Genomic DNA, 17,741 nt, shown 5'->3' with positions numbered 1-17,741 from the left:
TTGACTTGTAAATCTAGTGATAACATATACATTCCTTGATTACATATATGTATATATTTAAAGAATATTATAATCCCTATGGGATATAAAAATTTGTGATCATTTTCATGCAATTATGCTTTGATAAAATGAGCAAATAATAAATTATTTTTGTGAATTATATTATATCTTAAGATTCACTAAGATCTGTAATGCAAAACCAAAGATCACATGATATCAATGAATAGTTATATCATCTCTTTACATAAATATCATATTTGTAATGCAATTTCAGACTTAATATATTATATCATTATATAATAATTCTATGAATAAATACATATTTCAAATATTAATAATATTTTTTTAGAGATGTTTGGTTTTATTAGAAACATTGCTTCATCATGATATAATCAGCATTGAAGTAGTTAACAAAGTATTTATGGATAAATTGGAAACTTCTGCCAATTCTGAAGATGAAAGTCCTGTAAAAATTAAAAGTAAGAAGGTAAGATTAATTTTTTTCTATTTTTAATAAAACATTTATTTAAAATTCATGTAAAATTAAGAATAAATAACTTGAAATTAAGCACATATTTTATTTTTTAGCTGAAGTTAATCATTGAAAACTTAAGAAATCATAGCACTTTCTGAATTTCAGCTTTAATTTTATATTCAATTCATCATTTTGTAATAAATCTTTTGTATTGATATATTTCTATGTATTTGTAAATAATTGTACATGTAAAGTTATATTAAAAACTAATTTATTAATTAAATTTGCTAAGTGATACTTTTAAGAAAATAAAAACTTTTTCATTTGCTATTTGTATTGTTAAGATATGATTTTATTTCTCTGTAATATAAACGATAATAGCAAGTATTTTTTTAAATCATAAAGAAAATTTGCCTACTAATAATCTATTCTCATGACACAAGTTAAAGTTATAAATATGTCTGTTTAATTCAGTTATAATCTTTATCTTTTGAAAACTAATCAACTTTTTGAAGTATAAACGTTGAGGTTTTATTAAATGTATATTTAGATTGACTTTTTTACAAGAATTTAAATTCCTTAGCTTAAACTGACATATGAATATTTTTAGTAGTTAGATGAGTAAGTAATTAACACATTAACAAATTAAAGTAATAAGTGTATATATATATATACACACTCATGTTTGTGAAAATTGCAACACCATGAAGGAATTGTGCAAATTGAACCAAACTTACAGGAAATGTAAAGTGAAGTAAGACATGCAAATGATTAGAATTACAAAGTGATTGCGCATGCGTGGAATGAGAAACGGCTCCTTATCAGCCGCTTGTTCCAGGTATATAAAGTACTGTAAAGATGCATTGAAATCCATTTATCTTCCTCTGTCTGCAGTAAACGTTTCATTGGTGGTCAATATGCCTCGTCAAAAGTGGAGGAAGCCATACCAACAACTAACAGAGTTTGTATAAGGCCGCATCGTTGGTATGCGAGAGGGTGGATTTTCTGTATCGAGAAATTGCAGCCCGCATGCAGTGTAATGCCACAACAGTGATGCGTGTTAGGAAGAAATGGACAGAGGAGAACCAAATAAGGCGAAAACCTGGCAGTGGGGCGAGCATTAGCACAATGGCACGGGACGACAGACACTTCATCCGCATGGCTGTGACGGACTGTACAGTGTCCTCTCGTGTGTTAGCACAACGTTGGAGCATGGCTACAAGTGTTTTGTTGTCTAGCTCCACAGTTCGTCGCCGTCTGCTGCTGCATGAACTGTGTGCAAGGGTTCCTCTATGCAGGATTGCCCTCTCGTTGATTCACAGACGCCTTTGACTTCAATGGGCTCAGTGACACAGCGCGTGGCATGCCCAGCAGCAACAAGTTGTTTTTTTCCACGAATCTTGCTACAATCTGCAGTACAATGATGGAAAAGTATGCGTCAGACATTACAAAAGGGGAACGTCTGCTCCCACAGCATGTTATCCAGCGTCATACCACACAAACGCCTGGCATCATGGTGTGGGGAGTTATTGGGTATAATTGTCGATCCCATCTAGTGCACATTGCGGGTGACCTCAACAGTGATCGCTACATACAGGAAATTGTGGAGCCAGAGGTCCTCCCCCTTCTTCAATGCATTTCGGGTGCTGTATTTCAGCAGGATTGTGCACATGTTTCTCAGACTGCACAAGCTTTCTTCAGTGTACAACAGGTTTTGCTTCTTCCATGGCCTACTTATTCCCAAGGATATGTCGCCCATCGAGCATATCCGGGATTTCATTGGTCAATGACTCGCTTGTACAGCTGGTGGGGTACACAATAAGACTGAACTTTGGCGTCAAGTCGAAGCCATCTGGAATGCCATTCCCCAGGATTACATTCAGAACCTTTATGATTCAATGCCACAACATGTACAGGCTCTCATCGCTCAGCGTGGCGGACACACAAAGCATTGATTTCCGACAATCTTTTTGTTTTTTTGTCTTGTAAATTTGATCGTTTATTTGTACCACTATCAGTAATATGTAGAATAAAGTTCATTAATTTCTGACAATTCCTTCATGATGTTGCAATTTTCACAAACATGAGTGTATACAGTAAATTGACTATTATTTAAAATCAGCAAATATTGAAAAAAATTTTTATATCATAAAAATCAAAGAACTAAAATTCAGAAAACAAGTGACACAGTTACTTGTTTTCTGAATTTTATAGAGAAAAATGTTCTTATAAATTGTTATTGTTACCTTTTACCTTTTGTTCATTGTTTCTTTAACTTTTCTATTTATCTATTCCAATGCATTTAGAAACAGCATATAATAAATACCTGTTTTTCAAATATTATTATAAATAAATGTTTATAAATTACTTAACAATGAATTTTTTGTATTAAAAATGTTTATTCTTTTGTAATTTTAATTATATGGTTCTCAGGAATTTAGTAAAAGTATTTTAATGATTTTTTGACAATGACAATTTGATTAATTTTTTTTTGTATTTTCAAAACATTTTGGGCTTCATTATCTTTTTCATTCTATTTACATAGTTATATAAAAGATACGAAATTTTTGTAATAGTATTAAAAAAAAATCAAGAGAAATGATATAAAGATGTTTTACAACTATTAGTGATAAATTTCAATTAAATCAGATTTATTGTTGTAAATTTTTTGTTTTTCTACAATACTACTGTTTCAAATGCCAGATTTTATGTTAATATCCTGTTATTATCTTTATAGAAAACAATGTTTTCACACAGTTGAAGTGGGATTAAAGTAAATTACTTTTTGAGTGTTGACTGTTGACTATTATGGGCATAATTGTGTGGCTAATAATAGCCATTATTATTATATTATAACTTATTCTGATTCCTTGTGTTGATTAATCAATCGATCAATCAATCAGTTAAGTAAATTATTTAATTTAATAATTCTTTTACAATATTTTTAATGAATGGATGATGATAAATTTATTTATTTGCCTTTTATTTCTAAATCATTTTTCTCTTTAGTTTAAGTAGATGTGAAAAACTAAAAATAAAAAAAAAAATAAGAAAATTTGAAGTTTTTTAATGGAATGTTTATATTTTTGAGTTATCATCATGTATTAATTAAGATTTACAACAATTTAATGTATACATTAAATAAAATTTAAATAGGCTTTGGACTTTGATCTATTATAATAATCATTTAATCCAGAATCTAATTCATCTGCAACCCTATTTTGTCTAGGCTGATTGATGGAAATAATTCTGAAATTAATATAAAGACGTAATTCTTATTTATCCAACTACATATAGGACCACTTCATTTAATGTACTGTACAAATGCATTTCGGACTTAGGAATCTTATACAGTTACGTGATCATTGAAAATGCTTTAGGGCGAGATGAAAGGGTGAGTTTAAGATGGATTTTATTATATAAGTCCACTGTATATATAAATTTTTATTTGATATAAAAAAGGAAGGAACACTAAAACGATTATATGGAAGAAGAATTGTCCCTTAATAAATGATGATTAAATGTTTTTATACACTAGAGGTGAGGATTGAATAAAAATATGCCTGCGCCAGAAATTTATTTGTACTTTATTTAAAGTATCCTATCCAGGAAGGAAGTAGAACTGTATGTAGCTGGATAAATAAGAATTAATGTATTTTGTATGAAGTTGAATACAGTTACCAGCTTCCCTCAAAATATGAAATATAGGAAATACTTTTTCTCGCTTAACATTCTAATCACACTTTTCATATTTCTTTTTAAACCACTGAATAAAGTGAAGAACAATTTATTGATGATAACAGAAATTCGAACTGAATTTTGTTTAATTTTTTGAGATAATATATATTTAAGTAAATATTTTTATGAAATAGGAATAATTAAATATGTTAAATATTAGTTTTTGTTTGAGTTTTTCTTATTTTTAAGAAACAAACTTTGTAAAATTAAGAAATTTCGACGCATTTCCTAAAAACTAAATAATTATCGGAAGTCATAGCAGAAATTTTACAATGAGACTCTACTGTAAAAATAAATTAAATTACAACAACTAAATAAATCGATATTTTAAATTAATTTATGCGAAAATGATGCTTTAAGTAAAATTTGATACATGTTATATATTTACAAATTTATGTAACTGAAAATGATATTTCAGTTAGATTGAACTAACTTTTTTAGAACCTTCTTTTAAAAAGAAATCCATGAAATTTATACATTTATTGTTTTTTCATGAAATTTCTAAGCCAAAATATTAATTTCTGTTCAATGTAATGTAAATGTAACGTATTTTATTTTTGATTCTCTCTCCTTAAGGGCACTGAGTCAAAAAATTTGGAGAATTTTTTCAGGCCCATCGGGGTTCAGCACAGCGTGATGAAGATGGTAAGCAAAAAATCCGCCCCCAGCAAATTTGCAATGTGCGACTCCGACCTTAGTTTTCTTAAAATGTCACACTACGATTTCTCTTATAAGAAAGACGCCAGTGGGTACCCGAATATTTTTATTTAAAATTTCTCTATAAAAAGACGAAAATCGAAAAATGGATATAACGAATTTACCTTCGAGTACATAAAGAAATGCTCTACATCTTAATAGTGAAAGGAATTCCGCCTTTATTAATTATGAAAAATTGATTTACATTTAATTATTTTCAAGAAAAAAATTAAATACAATAAATGCAAAAATAACGATTTGAGGAATGACGTGATAAATTGATCCGTAAAATAGTTTCTCCCACTCCGGCTACAACGGGAATAGTTAATTTCATGCCAACGGTTGATTAAACTGAAGTATACGGTAGAACTTTAAATATGAAATTTGGAAACGAATATCAAGCATCTTGAACCGATGGGTTCAATCGTGCCCCGAGAACTTAAACCAGTTAAAAATAAGCTGAAACAGATGTTTTAATTACATTTTGCAATGTTCTTCTTACAGTTTGTTGCAGTTGGATTCTGATCTCGGTTTTACTTTTTTCATCGTTTTTCTATCGTCTGTTTTAAGTTAAATAAATCGAAACCAATAGAAGGGCAACGAAAAAATTAATTAGTCAAATTAGTAAAATAAAATTGATATTCAAAGAAAAATATCTGAGACGTAAAAAAACATTATGATAAGTAAAAATTATGGCACCCGAAATGAAAGTCAAATTTTTTCTTGGGAACTTTTTTTTCGTAAAGATAAGCTTGGCGCTTCGAATCGATGCCATAAGCGTTTACTTTCTAGGTGCGATCCCACAAATGTTTAATGATTTTATCCACCCGGCCTGGAATGCCTTAAATTAATGAAAACTATTTTCCGAAAGTATAAAACATGTCGCGTGAGATACTCATAACAGTTTGCTATGAAATGACCTTTATGGATTAATATAATTTTGATATATAAATTTATCGACGTGTCCGTTATCTAAAGGATTTCTTTAGATACTGATTAATTATAAAGTATTTTCTTACTTCAGATTTACTAATGGTAAACTTCGAGGCCGGAGTCGAAAGAATTTTACCGGACTCCGCCCAAAAACCATCCGACTCCACAACACTGGTTCAGCAAGCCCACTGTGGGGCTACCGGGTGGTGAACGACGTGGTCTGACATATCCGGGACAGACCACCCCCGAAAAATTCTAGAGTTTTTCAATTTGCCCGGAGTAGATCCATGATTCCCGGAATGATAAGCTGACGCCATAACCGGGGCGGATCTAGGTTTTTCGGGGCCTAGAGCTTATTGAAGTCCAATGGGGCCCATTTTTTGATAGATTAAGAATCTTTAATAACATCAAAATCAGAGTTGAAATATATTTATGAAATAGTGTTGAATGACAAACTTTATATCTTATATAAAAAAACAAGAAATATTTACATTGATTACTTACTGACCAATTAGGTTACATTGATAACAATAAAACAAATAATACATTAAATTATCATTATTATTATATTATTAATATTAACTATTTTTTTAGCATACGATAAGTGCTCATTGTTAATGAAAAAATATTAAAAATTTATGATGATAATTCAATTTTTGTGGGCCCTTGACACTTGGGGGCCCAGAGCTTAAGCCCTATTAGTCCTATGTAGATCTGCCCCTGGCCATAACTTCCTCCGCCATCTGACCCAATCTAACGTATATAACGAATATGTAAAGTAAATTAAAATATCAAAAACGAAAAATAAATTGTAAAATAATTAAACTTTATTATTATTTTTTTTTACAATTAAATCTCTGATCACGTTTTATAAACTCTAACATAGATCTGAATTCTAATCTAAATTTCGAAAATAATTAGCAAGCAATAAAAATTAATTGTTAGTTTTATTACCCGTAAATCTTTTAAGACTTGCTTTAAAATACTCTAAAGAAATTTAGTGTTGAAAGAACTAATGCTTATATAAATATCTAAGATTTTGTTTCAAAGCGTTAAATTCTTTCAACATTATTGGAATGTAAGTCGATTTCGATCGAAAATTCTCTAAAAGGAATCTCCAATTTAGCAGATTGTAATCGAAAATAGCAGAATCGTAGGCAGTTTTAAATATACTTTTAAACAGCCTTGTTATCCAGCCAATTATATTCCTGGATTCAGTTAGTATTTTAGAAAATAATGTTTATAATTCAAAAAATTAAAATAATTTTTAGTATTAATTTAAAATTATTCAGTTTTTCAGTTTAAAACATTTTTTGTTTGTTTTTTTAATACAAAATAAATAAAATAAGCAATTTCCACATAATATATTCTGTTGATTGTAATGAAAAATTAAAGTTGTATTGCTGTTTATGAATTCTAATCTATGTAATCTTAGTATCTGTGTTCTGACCGACGATTTTGTTTAAATTTCTATCAAATGCAACAGCATTTCTGTTCTGTAATTGTAATTTTAAACTACATTCTTTTAAAAACTTACCATCATTGAGTATAAAATATTTTAAATTATAATCGAAGAAAATTATTTGAATTATTTCATGCCTTAAATTTCTTATTTTATTTTATATTTTTAGCTAATAATAAAAGTTTATAACTTTTTAATATATATTATTCGACAATTTTTCATTTTGAATCAAATTTAAAAAACTGTGGGCATATATTGTGCTTTTGTAATTTATTTCCTTGGTATATTATAGATTTTATTACTTTTTAATTATGAAGTTTGTTTTATATAATTAAATTATTTGATTTTCAGGATGCATTATTTTAGGCTTTATGCTTTATGCTTTTCAGGATGCATTATTTCATTATTATAATTCTTAAATGAAGACGTAGTTGGCCCATAAATGACCGAATAAATAAAACCACTGAACACGAATAGTTGCGCGCCTGACCGGTGGGCTTCCCACGTGGAGTTTTCCAGGTTTTCTTCGCGTGTCTAACACCTGAATGGGAGCCAGTTTCTCACAGAAGAAAATTTTCCCGGGAGATCTCGCCTTTGTGTGGTGTTGCCTTACTTTATTATGTTTCTTATAAAGATTTAAAGTTTTATCATTTTTATTTTAATAAATTATAGAAATAATAACAACAATTTTTCGTGATTTGAAATCAAAGTTGACGTTTTGCTTTTCAGCAAATTTAAGCTTTTCAAAGCTTATCTTTGATCTGAAAAAAAATCGAAAGCCTTTGATATCTATAATTGTAGGATGCGTTTTATTATTATTATGTTGGGTTAAGCTAGATATACTCGGTTAACACCGGTGGCTAAGTACTATGCCGGACCAAAGTCAAGGCATAGTAACCAAGACAGAAATTAAAGAAGTGTATCAGTGTGTGCGTCTGTGTTCAGGAACTTTCTCACAATATGACATGTATTCAATATAGTGGCCTTCTGTAGTGTGATGTATGTGTTTCTACTTCAATTGTAATGTGCCCAGGCTTTTGTGTAGTGTGTGTGGTATGACACCTGTAGAGGAGAGAACAACAGGTACAATAAGTACCCTATCCATCCTCCACAGATGCCTTATTTCCTGGGCGAGTTCTGTGTACTTGCTAATTTTTTCAGTGCATGCGTTTTGTATATTGTGAGTGTTTGGAATGGATATGTCTATAATGTATGTGATTTTATTGTGTTTGTCAATGAGTGTGATGTCTGGTCTGTTGTGGTAAATTGTTTTATCTGTGATTATGGCTCTGTCGTAGTACATTTTGTGCGTGTTGTTTTCCAATACTGTCTGTGGAATGTATTTGTAATATGGTTCGTGGATGTCTACTAATTTGTGTTTCCTTGCAAGCTCTTGGTGTATTATATTTGCTACTTGATTATGTCTGTGTAAATAATCTGTTTGTGCCAAGAGCTTGCAACCAGAGGTGATGTGTTGTATAGTTTCTGGCATGATGTGACATTTTCTGCATGTGTCATTTGTGAGTGTTGCATCTTTGAGTATGTGTTTTCTGTAGTTTTTAGTATTTATGACCTGATCCTGTATGGCAATCATGAATCCTTCCGTCTCCCCAAAGAGGCATCCCCGAGCTAACCAGCTGTTTGACGCAGTTTTGTCAACAAAATCCTGGGCCAGATCATAAGGATGCCTGCCATGGAGTGCCTTTCGAGCCCACGATTGCTTAATGGTGTCTATGCTTTTTATATGTTGTGTTGTGTCCATATGATGTGAGTGTAAGTTTAATGGTGTGTTATTCGAGTCTGCTAGAGTTACTGCTTTATGTAATTGTGATGTTTCTTGTTTTTTATAGAAAAACTCTCGCAGTGACTGTATTTGTTTGTAGTGAAGGTTAACTATGTCAATCAGGCCACGTCCGCCATCTTTACATGGAAGGGTTAATCTTTCTGTGGCGGATTTAGGATGATGATGTTTATGCTTAGTAAGTGTTGTTCTTGTTTTCCTTTGGAGTTGCTCAAGATCTGTGTGAGTCCAATGTATAACTCCAAAAGAATATGTGAGTACTGGGATGACATATGTGTTTATTGCTTTAACTGTGTGTTTTGCATTTAATTGTGTTCTGAGAATAGCATTTAACCTACTTTGGTATTCTTTAATTAATCTTTGCTTTATTTGTGTATGTTCTGTTAGTTTGGCCTGTTGGAATCCTAAATACTTGTAGAACTCGCCTTCTTCCATGGATTCAATAATGTCTCCATTTCCAAGTGCAAAATCTTCTTTCTTCAGGATTCCTTTTTCTATGTGAAGTGTTTTGCATTTATCTAGGCCAAATTCCATTTGTATGTCCTTGGTGTATGAATGTGTGATTTGTAGGAGTTGATGAAGTTGTTTTTGTGTGGATGCATAAAGTTTTATGTCATCCATGTACATGAGATGTGACAGTGTAAACTGTGTTGTTTTTTCGTGTCTGATATTGTAACCATATTGCGTGTTGTTTAACATGTTGGATAATGGGTTCAGGGCTAAGCAGAACCAGAGAGGACTCAAGGAATCTCCTTGAAAAATTCCTCGCCTAATAAAAATTTGGTTTGTTTGTATGGAAGTGTTATGGGCCCTGAGATGTAGTGTTGTTCTCCAGTGCTGCATAGTGTTTTGAAAGAATGCAATGAGTGATGGATGTATTTTGTACATGTGTATGATATGTAGCAGCCAACTGTGTGGAACACTGTCGAATGCTTTTCTGTAGTCTATATATGCCATGTGTATGTTTCTGTGTTGTCTGTGTGCTTGCCGTAGAATGACTGAATCTATGAGTAACTGTTCTTTGCATCCCCTGTGGTTTCTACGACAACCTTTTTGTTGTTCTGTTAGAATGTCGTGTTCTTCAACATGTTTGTATATTTTGTTTGCAATACAGGATGTCAATAATTTGTAGAGTGTTGGAAGACATGTAATTGGTCTGTATTGTGTGGGGTCTGTGGTATTGTTGTTTTTAGGTTTCATGTAGGTGATGCCCTGAGTAAGAAAATTTGGCATATCTTGTGGATTGATGATGATGTGTGTTAGATGTTTAGCTAGTTCCTGGTGCAGTGATGTAAACTTTTTGTACCAGAAATTGTGAATGTTGTCTACACCAGGTGTCTTCCAGTTGTGTGTTCTGTTAACAGTGTATTGGAAATCATGTATGTTTATTTCAACACAGGGCATAGTTGGTATGTTGTGCAAGTTTCTGTTCTCCTCCTCGATCCAGCCTGCATCAGCATTGTGCGTGACAGCACTGGACCAAAGAGAAGACCAATATGTTGTGAGTTCTTCTTCTGTTGGTGTGCCACTGTGCTGTGTAACAGTGTTTGCTTTGTTATTAATTTGTCTGTAAAAGAGTTTTTCATTGTTTGTAAATAATTTATTTTGTTGTTTTCGTAGTGTACATGTTTTGTATCGTTTGAGTCTACGTGCTTTGGCAGCAAGTTTTTGTTTTAGTGTATCAATGTATTCTGTAATGCGTGTGTTGTGATGTTCATGTTTTGTGTGTGTTTTTATTTTCTTGAAAATGTTTTTGAGCTGTTTCCTTAATTTGGGTGTTATGTTGTTTTTAGTGTATTGTGTTAGCCTGCCTAATTGCTGTCTAATGTCATTTATTTGTGTTTCTATTCTTCTCTGCCAGGCAGGCTTGTGATAGAATTGTGTTTTCTGTGTATTTGTCTGTGTTTGTACTTTTAGTCCATGGTGTGTCACTACTGTGACTGCCCCAGCATAAACTAATGTATGAATGTCTGCGAGTGTAGAAATTGAATGAATGTAGTGTGGTAGTAAGTGAGTGTTTACATAATTTAGTGTTTTTGTTACTTCCTTTGACGTGTTGATTTTTGGTATTCGTGGTCGTTGTGTGGGATCTGTACCTGTATATTTAGTGAGTGTTTCCTGAAATATAAGTGAGAGCATATTAACTAAATCCAAGTCTATGTTATCAGTGATGGATGAGGAAGTGTCTGTAGTATCATTAGTGGTAATTGTTGTATGTGTGTTATTATCAATGCTTGTTGCTGGATTATCCTGACAGGTTACATGATCTTCATTAATGTTAGATGTTTCTATCTGTTGATGTATTTGATCAGCAACCTGTTGTTTGATAAGTTCATGTGTTGTTTGTGAGATAAGGTTGTTGTGTATAATTGTTCTTTTTTGATCAACAACCCTTTGTTCGGTAACAGTGAGGTGAGGATATTGTTGTGTGAATCTAAGGTGTAGTTGTTGTCTGTATGCTGTCATGTTTGTTTCGAGTTTTGTGATAATGTAATAATTACGGATGATAAACTCGTTCATTTCTACTGTCCATTTCATCCGTTGGCGTGGTTTTCCAGCCTTTGTGGTCTGTGGATGCATTGCCACAGAAACACCAAGGCTGGGTTGATTCCTCACATCTGTTGAGGGCATTGCAGTAGCCATGCTTGGGCCGGTGCTGCTTTCGCCACCGGTAACCAAGGGAGACTATGGCCTATTTTTCGAACGTGAGCCTCTGCTTAACCCACGAACGCGGACCTTGTTAACCCGGGCGACGTCCGAGCCGGTATCACATTTAGATCTGGTTACTACCATGATATATATCTCCACAGAATGTGGGTGTGTGGTCACTCTTAGCTTCATTTCTCCCCATAGACCTTACTGGCATGGGTGTCCCTACCAGGAGCTTGTGCTCCAGCCTGCATTGCCCTATGGATCAGCAAAATTACTGGGCTCTCCCACCACGACCAGGTGGTGACCACAGGAGAGTTATTATTATTATTACTATTGACAATTTCCGCTAATAGAAAGACATCAGTAAAGTTTAATTTCATCCTACGAGAAACTGATTAATATTTCATATTAAACAAAATATTCACGTCCATTTATTTAAAAAAAAAAAAAAAAAAAAAACATTACGATAGTATTTTGTAAAGATTAGTATAATTTATTTCTTTCAATTTTAAAATTTAATAATTTACTCTTGTTCTTGTTTAAAAGTACTTACAATGATTTTATTTTATTTTCGCTGTAGGTCTTAAAATAATTGTTGATTGATAGAATTTTTCTCGAATTATTGAAAACCTATTTGAATGGACGAATTGTTAAATCAGCTACCTCATTTCAACTAGAATTTCAATTTATCTACTTAAATGCAAATAGGTTTCATTATTTTTAAAGATTTTCGTAATAGTTTTTTTCGGTGGTAATAATTTCAACTAAAATTATAGTTATGATTATTGATTTTATACCAAGAAAAAAATCATACAAACCGTTCTTTCGATCGAATTCGTTCAATGCATTCGCCATCACCAGACTGAAAACATAAAATCGACTGTAAACATTTTGAATATTTTTATTATTATATTAATAAATAAATAATAATGAGAGAACATTTCATCGTTATACTTATTACTACTGTTTTACGAGACTAATTAAATGAATCCTTTTAAGGACAAATTTATTTATTCAAATAACTTATAATTATTAGTTTTTAAAATGAATTATTTGGATAAAACAAGTAAAATTCGCCGGTGTTTTTGACAATTAAAAAGTTTAAAAAAAATTAAAAACGTTTGAATTTTAATGATCATGCTCGTTTAAAATACAATTGTAGACATCATCATCATCATCATTATTATTATTAACCATTCAGAAGCATTTCCTATCGGAAATTTATCTTTCAGCTCTCATTAATATATATTTTTTAAAGTAGTAATGAGGATTGAAAGATAAATTTCCGATATAAACTGCTTTTGATTGATTTTTACAATTGAAAAGTCCTGTTTAATGGCCTCCAATTTATTATAGGAGCTTTTGGAATGAAAGTTTGCAAGGTCTTCCGTGTTTTTATTTATGTACTCACCTAAAGAGTTAATTAACTTGAAATTAAATTAAATTGAAATGTATTTTTGAATAAATGTTCGATACATTTTATCTTGAAGATGACGTTTACAATCATCGTTGTTGTTTCTAATGTCTAACGGTATAATTCTGTAGCAGAGGAGAAGAGGTTACAACATTTACTTAAATGATTTTTATGATAATTTATATTTAAAGTTTATATCTTTGTTAGTATTATGAAGTTTAAACATTTTAATTATTTTATTAGCGACAGAAATATAAGTAATTAATCTTTCAAATTTTTCTTCATTTATCGCTTTTTTATTCAAATGACTTTTTTATTTAATAAAAACAAAAATAAATAATAATTATTTATTTCTTAATCTAATTGTTGGTAATATTTTTAGTCAAAATGTCTGATAAAATTATTTATTAATTTGTTTTTAAACAATCACAAACATGAGAAACGTTGTTGTGATATAAATAATAGTAATTCTTTTATATTAGTTATCAGTGAGATTAATTTTATTCTGTAGAAAAACAGTAGGCCTAATAGTAAACTTTATATATTTTCTCTTCTCTTCATCTGTTAAGCAAACTACAGGTGTATTGAACTACTAAGTTACCCGTATATCTGTACATATAACTTATTTATTTATCATTTAATGAATAATACATAAATAAAAAAGTATAATATTTTTATGTAATCCTTTTGAAAAAACTAGGACGGATATTACTTTCTCTGCTGCCATGTATATAACACAGGAAAGTATTATAATAGTGTCAAGTTTGACTTTCCGGGATTTTTGCAAATCTCCACATTTTGAAACCTGAACCAAAACAGTAAAAGGAAAAAAAAGAGGAAAATCTGTGTGTCTGTATCTCGGCATCTATTTCGTTTAATATCTCAGGATGAGATAAAGATTAAGAAACAAAATTTGGCATAGTAACTTGTATATAAAGAGCATTAATGCTATTAAATTTTCGTGGTTAAATGTCGAGTGTATGGAGAGGGGCTTGTGTCATATCTCGAGTGTGGTCGGACTTAATGAAAATTTTGCTCATTATTGGCATTTATTATTTTTTTTAAAACTCTGGCCTCAAAATTAAGCCTTTTGTCGTATAATAATAATATAAAAGTTATTTTCTAAAAGATGACGCCGTACAAAATTTTAACTTTGTGCTAATGTATCTTAATGTTTCTTAAACAAAATATTTTTCGCCGGAAAAATTATGCAACTCGTTGCGGGATTTTTAAATTGAAATATGTTCCGGTTAACTTCGTTAAGAGCCATTGCTACACATTAAGGATCTATTTGAATTAACCAAACAAATAAAGTATTTATGTAATGGCTTTTATAATCATTTTTATGTTAAAAGTTTATAACTGATTTTTAGTAACTAGTAGTATCCAATAATAAGTTTCCTAAATTTATTTAAAAGTCTAGTCTCTTATTATAAAAAGAATTTTTCCAGTTAAAAGTTTATGTATTTGGATGTATGAAACTTTAATTTGCAATGAACTTGTAATAAATGACATTCAATTAAAATTACATTCATTTACGTAGTTAAATTTTGTAAAGGGGCTGTTCATAAATTAAGTAACGCAGTTATGAGCGGGTGGGTAAGCAGATAATCGTTACGATGCAAAGGAATGAGAGTTTTTACTAAAACGTGGACACATAATGCTACACTCTCAACCTTTGACAGAGTGACTCATTTTTTGTTTCTGAAGTTTCGTAGCAAACTGTACTGTTTATGTCACTACTTTGTACGTTATACGTGTAATTAATCAAATAACATGACGTTCGGTACCTTGTGTTTTGTATTATTTCTTAGTGCAATAAAGGAGGTGTGATCGAAGATATGCGTTATGTAATTTTGTGAGTGGTTGGGTGCGATGGCGTTACTGAGTGTTACAGGAGGTGAGATGATAGTTGAAAAGTATAAAAATAGAGACAGTCTATAAATTATGTAACGCTAAGTGTTGTTTTAGCCTGTCCGCATTTGAACAAACTGCTCTCCTCTGCTTTAAAAGACATGATATATAATATTATGGATAAATCTCTGTTTGTTTTAAAATTCCCAGTCTTAAAATGTTTGTTTTGAGGCTTTAAGAGTTATTACAGCCTTTTCTTTATGATATTTATCATCCCTTTTCCAATTTTTCATACAAATTTAACAGCTGGCTTTTTCTATGATTCTCCACGACTTGGACAATGCCCGATAGAAAATAAATGTCGTATTTTCTAGTAGAAATATTAGAATAAAAAAGTATAGTATGGTTTTACAGAAAGTTGAGTATCTTCAAATTTTTATAATATATTTAACTTTTTATATATATTAAATTTTTATATATTTATTTAATATATTATATCAATTTTTATAATATATTGGTAAGTTATTATTTATGTAAATAGTACGGGTATATATAAGATAAATCGAAAATATTAAGTATAAATAGAAAAAATTACGTGAAAAATAGATATAAACAAATAGATGTCCATTTGAAAAATAGTAGGATTGTTATCATTTTCGGTTGATTGATGAACTCGATTTATTTTGAAGAACTTATTTATGTGTAAATCTATGGATCAATACCTATCAGATACGAAGTTGCTTCTTAAATACGTTATTTCTATTCTGAAACAGAAAAATTTTGTGTGTAACATATAAATAAATGAATATTTTTTTTTATTAAACTAATTATATAATTAAACGAATAAATTTTAATAAACATAAATTTTTGAATAATTTTTTATTTAACAATTACATAATCTATATTTAATTTTATTTAAAAAGTAGTGATATTTAAATAACTAAATAAATGTTATTGTTATTAAAAGAATACGAAATAATTATTAAAAAGTATATTATGAATGAATATCAGCAAGTCTTATCTAATGCTGGAGAAAATTAAAAAAGCCTATTATGAAATTATAATTTAGAAAAAATATTTTAATATTAAAAATTTATTAAATAATAATTCATTTTATCTAATGCTGTATAACGAGTGTTGAAGATAAGGCACATATCTGAACACAGGAAAAGAATGAAAAAATTTTGCTGTGAGGATAAGTTCTTATGATTTTTTTTTAAATTATATAGTTACATCTGTAAGGTATTTTTTCACAGTTTATATCTGATTTGTAAAATTTTCTAGAGAATAGATTATATTCATAATTTCTATAACATTAAATTAAATATATAAATGGAATTATTCAATATACAGCGCATTTTTTGTTAACCGAACTTTGTTTAATCCGAACGAAATTTTTTCGTTATTCCTCTAAATGTTCCAATCAAAATCCAATCTTGGCACGAACTCGAGATCAGAGGTCAGAGTGGATACTGTTATACTGAATAATAGTATTCAGTATAACAGTATCCACTCTGACACTGATGGGCTTCTTTAAAATGCACATCTATAATGAAAGCATCGTCCCTCTATTGTCACTTTTTTTAATAATAATTATTGAGAGATAATAAATGTTAATTTATCTTCAATGACGTAAATAAAAACTCAGATTCAAAATAATTGACATGAATTAAACAAAATGCATTAATGACAGTGTAATGTAACCTATATTAGAAAACCTATGTATCAAAAAAGCTTTTAGATTTTTCCCCCTTTTAACGAAATGCAAATTTTATATTTAAATGGTTTTCTTTTTTATTTTGAAAAATGTTCTACTCTCTCGTTAAATTGATTTCAGTTGTTTCATTTTTAATTAAATAACGATAAACATGCTTGAAGAAACTGATACGCATAGTAACGTCATTGAATAATTGACTATGTAGCAAACGAAGTTATATATAATACATGTGTATTAAATAATATAGTAAATGAGACATTTCTCTAAGTTACAAAAATCAATAATTTTAAAATATTAAAATATAACTTAGAGCAAAATTGTTTATACTGTAATTTGTTTCAATATATTCGACTTTCTAGATTAAAATATATTGCCTTTTTTCGTTAGAAATTTTCTTTGTTCACTTTTGTCCACTTCACAAACGGACGGTTACATACAGATTTAATTTGATGTCATTAAAAATATTGTAAAAAATTTTAATAGATATTGAAAATTTGGAGAACGAAATTATTAAGTTGATATTTCAGATTTAAAGGCAATAATTACTGTGTTTAGTCAGTAGTCATATTCCAATTTGCTGTTATGATAAATGTCTAGAAGTCCAGTCCGCTAATGAAAAAAAAAAAAAAATCAAAAATTACGAGTTGCGTGACTTTCCCGGCACGAGTCAAAATTGTGTTCGGAGCAGCGCCGGATTAAGCCTCTAGCGGGCCCTAGACAAAATTTAAATTGGGGCCCCATTTAAGTAAGTTGCTTTTAAACAAATCTCATATAATGTGACATTAGCGTAGCTAGCATGGGTGACACCCGGTGCGGATATCGTGGTGTCACCCCAAGTCACACCGTAGTGTCACCCTTTTTAACTCTTTTATAAAACACTTGAATTGTAATATCTTCGCACTCGAGCAAGTTGAACGCTATATCGAATATGCGACGTCGCGACGTATAAGTATAGATTTAGAAAATAAATCATAACCATCCATACATCAGTACTACCAC

The 17,741-nt window shown here is 30.3% G+C and overlaps 1 protein-coding gene and 1 long non-coding RNA gene across 4 annotated transcripts in view; one reads left to right on the top strand and one right to left on the bottom strand.

The window, feature by feature from the left end:
* Positions 1–805, top strand: part of LOC136972689 (AP-4 complex accessory subunit tepsin-like) — a 37,135-nt gene extending 36,330 nt beyond the window's left edge. For 2 of the 3 annotated variants that reach the window (XM_067267297.1, XM_067267295.1), the window contains 2 exons: positions 350–487; positions 589–805. In XM_067267297.1, the coding sequence (XP_067123398.1) occupies positions 350–487; positions 589–633 (183 nt within the window). In that variant the 3' untranslated portion in view covers positions 634–805. The remainder of the gene's footprint in view (positions 1–349; positions 488–588) is intronic. The other variant, XM_067267296.1, reaches the window with a different exon arrangement.
* On the bottom strand, positions 323–12,610 carry LOC136972690 (uncharacterized). The gene is made up of 2 exons (XR_010880377.1): positions 12,576–12,610; positions 323–464 (listed from the first exon to the last, which is right to left on the bottom strand). It is a non-coding gene; the product is annotated as an uncharacterized lncRNA (long non-coding RNA).
* Positions 12,611–17,741: the final 5,131 nt, after the last annotated feature.

Source organism: Centruroides vittatus, unplaced genomic scaffold, assembly GCF_030686945.1.
Source record: "Centruroides vittatus isolate TY-2023 unplaced genomic scaffold, ASM3068694v2 contig_300, whole genome shotgun sequence".
Classification (NCBI taxonomy): Eukaryota; Metazoa; Arthropoda; class Arachnida; order Scorpiones; family Buthidae; genus Centruroides; species Centruroides vittatus.
The sequence above is the reverse complement of the archived record's forward strand: the minus strand, read 5'-3'. Positions and strand labels throughout refer to the sequence as shown.